The sequence below is a fragment of the Penaeus monodon genome, chromosome 36 (assembly GCF_015228065.2).
Source record: "Penaeus monodon isolate SGIC_2016 chromosome 36, NSTDA_Pmon_1, whole genome shotgun sequence".
Lineage (NCBI taxonomy): Eukaryota > Metazoa > Arthropoda > Malacostraca > Decapoda > Penaeidae > Penaeus > Penaeus monodon.
The window spans coordinates 5,760,975-5,765,974 of NC_051421.1; the positions used below are offsets into that span (position 1 = coordinate 5,760,975).

At 30.5% G+C, this 5,000-nt stretch overlaps 1 protein-coding gene across 4 annotated transcripts in view; it reads left to right on the top strand.

The window, feature by feature from the left end:
* Nucleotides 1-5,000, top strand: part of LOC119595668 (constitutive coactivator of peroxisome proliferator-activated receptor gamma-like) — a 23,048-nt gene that overhangs the window by 9,193 nt on the left and 8,855 nt on the right. For all 4 annotated transcript variants that reach the window (XM_037944777.1, XM_037944779.1, XM_037944778.1 and 1 more), the window contains exons 7-8: nt 22-133; nt 1,924-2,122. In XM_037944777.1, the coding sequence (XP_037800705.1) occupies nt 22-133; nt 1,924-2,122 (311 nt within the window). The remainder of the gene's footprint in view (nt 1-21; nt 134-1,923; nt 2,123-5,000) is intronic.

The window sequence follows — 5,000 nt, forward strand, 5'->3', positions numbered from 1 at the left end:
TAAAATTGCTGATTCCTGCAGAGCTGTCTTCCGAGATGAGAATAAGGCGCCACTCCTTGTTGAAGGTATCAAGATGTATCAGCTTGATATTGATGGACCTGATGAGTTTACAGAAAAGCCTGAAGATCAACCGGTAAGCATTGATTTAAATACTTTCTATGTTATTTATATGTGTATACATGTGTGTTTGTTCCCTTGTTTTCTTTGTTATATATGTGGGTTTGGGGGGGAATATGTATGCATGCAAACATTCATATATATGCATATACAGACACAGTGTTTAATGCCTGGGATCCGGATGATGTGATCATTACATCATGATAAAAATTAGCCAAGGGTCAGGTGATGAGAAAATACAGTCATGAAAAAAATTGGCTGAGAGCCTGGGTGATGGGAATATGCTGTCATGAGAATTTAAGTGGGTAAGGGGAATGACTCACCACAAATGTGTAAAGTTTTCTTGCATTATTTCCATTGGTAAATAAGTGTGGAATGTACCATCTGTGAGCCATGATTGGAAGAGCTCTAGGAAGGACAATATTGCAATGCTCAGGATCCTGTTCCCACCTGCTGTGACCATTGATGCAGGGTGTGTTGTATTACAGAAACTTGATGAATGTTATGAAATTTTAAAAATGACACAATAACAAAATATTACATATTGTTATTGTTAGAGACTACCTAGAGAGGTGATATGCAGTATGTGCAAGGAAAACAGTCATTTACCTTCTATAAGGTTACAAAGCTTATTAAAATAGAGACTTCTGCAAATGGCAAAAAAAAAAAAAAAAATCTTATGCATCTGATTAAACATTGCAAAGAGGAGTCTTGACATAGAGGCAAGGAGTCTTGACATATCACATGAGTGTCATGTGGGCAGGGCCTACAACCCACACACCAGGGAGAGTTGCCAAGTACACAGATTCTGGTCCACATGTGTGCAGGGAGGAACTTGGATCTTAATTTTTCCCAGTCAGCATGGATGGCAAGAATGCATGCCATGCTCACTGTAATATAAGTTCATTTATTATATTTACACATAGATGGCTCTACAAGTGCTTAGTCATCAAGGAGTCAGTCCTATCTATCTCACCTGTTTACCCTTTTCCTTGATTTTTGGAAAGTTTCTTTTGTATTATTTCATTGTCTTTAATGTTACCAAGACTTTAATAACAATTTGATAATCATAATATCAATGAGAATGATAATAGTATTGATATCAGTACTGTTAGAAAGAAAAGCACATTTTCCTGTAATTTCAAGGAATGGGGAAGTCAGGAGCGGTCACTAGGGCCTGATAGACTGATAGACTCCTTGCTAGTGGAACAGATATAGAGCCATTTATATGGAACAGAATTTATAAAAAACTACAGGAGACAGTACATAAATCCATCATTATTGGGTTAATAGTAAATTGATAATATACTAGGCTTTAGGCTTTTCTTTTCTTTTCTTTTCTTTTCTTTTCTTTAAATCCAGGACTATGCATAAATTTGGGGGGCAAAAGACCTGGATATCCATTCCTAAAGATGCCATTGACTAGACCCTTAAGCATTTGTCAAAAAATAAGATTGATAACAAATATATAAATATAAAAAGATAAAGAGTATCACTAGCTAGTACAGCTGGATTTTCTTCTTCCTCTTCCCTCTAGGCCAATACCTCTTGAGATATGATAGTGGTTTTGGAAGAGGCAGAGAAAGCTGCAAACACTAACATACATGTAGTTCAGTTGAATTTCTATTGACAAGCTTGTTTGTTTTGTGTCAATTTAATAGCACTTCTTTTTCTATATTATATGCAAATGTTTGATGTCTCATTAGTAGAAAATGGTTTATTAGTATCTTGCATATAAATTGGACCAAGTGTCAACATTATACACAGTTGTTATATGTTATATTGAGCTTAAAATCTTCTTCTTAGGGCATGGACATTATGGAAAGAGTGCGAATCCGCCATATAGAGAGCATATTGGGTCGTCATCTCTTTGCCATACTGAGAGGTGAACCGTACGAGTCCTCAACAACCTTAGAGGACTATTCTTCCAACCTGCCGTCTGGGGCCCTGGTGTTCCAACCACTACGTGCAAGAGTGTACATGATACTTCAGAAATCATGCAGAGGTAATTGCATGTTTATTGGCAGGGCAAAATGGGGTGATGAAGATGTTATTTGTATCATTATTGTTGTTGTTATTATTTTGCTTTCTGTATGTAGTGTTATATGGTATTTATGGATAGAACTTTGGATTATATATACACAGATTATTATAACTACTGATATGTATGCAAGGAATAGGGAATGTTGTTGTTTTTTAGAGGGCTTTGTATTGAAAAAAAAAGAAAAAATAGAAGCCTTTGATGTATTAAACTGTTACAGACCACTTTATATTTATGGTTTTATTCAGATATTCATATATGACTTTGATATTAGAAATGAAATGTATTTGGTTATTATTATAGGGATTTTGGGTAGTAAAGAGGTTATAGCCTCATAAACTTCACCTGTTTTCTAGACTTTTTAATCAACTCTTGTCTTGTAATATAAAATTGTGATATTTTTAGCAGTTATGTAGAGTGTCTTTATATATTTGTTGTTCAGTAGTAAAAGTTTGAATGCAAGAATTATAGTCTTGATATCATGCTAATGTGCTTTCTTAATGATTTCTTTTGATGTGGAATTCTCTTTTGTGTCGATGTGAGCATATTTTTGGTATTTTAAACGTGTTTTGTGCATCTGTGGCAGAGTGAATGCAAGGGGTTGTGGAGTTGTATTCCATGATTGTTGTTTCTGTAAATGTAACATGATGTAAAGCTAAAATGACTAGCTGTTTTGGAAACACACTGTAAATGTAGCTTGATGTAAATGCAATGCTCAAAAGTAACTAGCATATTCTGAAATTAGATGAGAACAAAAATCAAGTTAAAAAAGGGAAAAAATATAAAATGTATAGAACAATTTATGTAACTCGGCTTCTGAGTTATGGGCTTGGTAGACTGGATTACGTAGGAGCTTAGGTTAGTTTTCTCTAAGGTTATTTTCTTGAGATTAAGGAACAGCATTTTGTTTAGTTGCAATATATAGGCAGTGGCAAAATGCTTCATCTTTTATTGTGTTTAGTCCATCAAAATGTTTAATGAGGCGGAAAATATTATTAAACACACTTTAACATTGTAGATTTTAGGAGTTCTTAGATTTAAGTTTTTCAAGCTGAGTACTTCATGAAAATTGGAACTCCAAGATGACTTTATAAAGGTACTATTGATAAGGGAATTAAGAAAACAAGAAATGCATTTTGTCTAAACTAAACAGAACTTTGACTTCAATTAATTAGGATTAAATTTTTATTCGAACAAGGTTTTTTTTGATGGTAGCTAATCCCACACACATACGATTGTTAGGTAAGGAGACCAATGAATCTTATTAGATTGAAGAAATAGAATAATCGTTCCAGTAAAAGTTTTGGTTTGAAACAGATGAAAGGAAGGAAAATGTTTAGGTTTCTGTGCCCACGATAGAATATTATCCAGCGGAAGTTTACGGAATTTGCAAGAGAGTAGTAGCGTTAGAATTTCAAGAAATTTTGCAAATAATGACCACTCTCAGCATGCCAGTTACTTTGACAATAGAATGTGAAGAAGAGAGCAGCGTAGGGGTGTGTTTTTTGAGTGATTTTTTTGAGCCATATATTAATGTTATTATTATTATTTTTTTTTTTTTAGTGATTTGAAATGTAGCAGTAGAAGTAGTCTTCATATATTTGTGACATTAATTAAAGAATTTGTTTGTTTAATGTATTTTTTTATGAAATACATGCTCACAGAGTTATATAAGATGTCTTATAATATATATATATATATATATATATATATATATTATAATAATATAATATATATTATATAATATATATTTATATATATATATATATATATATATATATATATATATATATATTATATATATATATATATATATATTATATATATATATATATATATATATATATATATATACATATATATATATATATATATATATATATATATATATATATATATATTATTATATATATATATATATATATTATATTATATATATAATATATATATAATATATAAATATATAAATATATATATATAAATATATACACACACATATACCTCTATATTTATATATGTGTATATATATATATATATATATATATATATATATATATATATATATATATATATATATATATATATATATATATATATAGTTACTTTTATTAGTTGTATATGTTGTAGAATCCTGAGCTTTCTTTTATGTAGTGCAGTAGAACCATTTTCATTATTACTAATATTTTCTAATGCTGCTATTTTTTATACAATGATTATTATTGTTAGTATTATATTATTATTATTTTTTGTCAGTAAATAACATATACTTCTTTTCTGGATTATAATAAAAGACACAATTGATATGTAGAATGAAGAGAGTAGCAAGTTTAGAAAGGAGTTTCACAAGAGAAAGACACGTAGAGCATATGACGTGCACATGCTTGGGGCCATGTTATTTTTTCCACAGATTTGTTTGATTTCTGTCTGTGTATTTATTTTGACTGTTAGTTATATTGTAATTTTTTTCTCTCTCTTCAGTTGAAAGACTTTAAGGCACAAAAATTCCTTCACAGTAAAGGGAATGCATGGTTCATTGATAGTTATTGACCTGTCAATACTTTGCAACGAGGAAGCTAAAGTAAAGCAGTCAGTGTAGACTAAGCAATTATAAAGCTGATTTCATGAGCAGTAATGTACCTTTAGCTAGGATCCTATTTAAGAGAGCTTTAGTAATGTGAATTGTACAGTCTTTTTATATTTGTTTGATAGGAAAGTAAATGCTAAACAAATGATATTGATATGTATATATATACATTTTACTTGGGAAATTCACTAGAATACAAAAAACACAGATTCTAGTTTCATAATCCTTTTAGGCATTAGGTGTAGGTACACTGGTCTT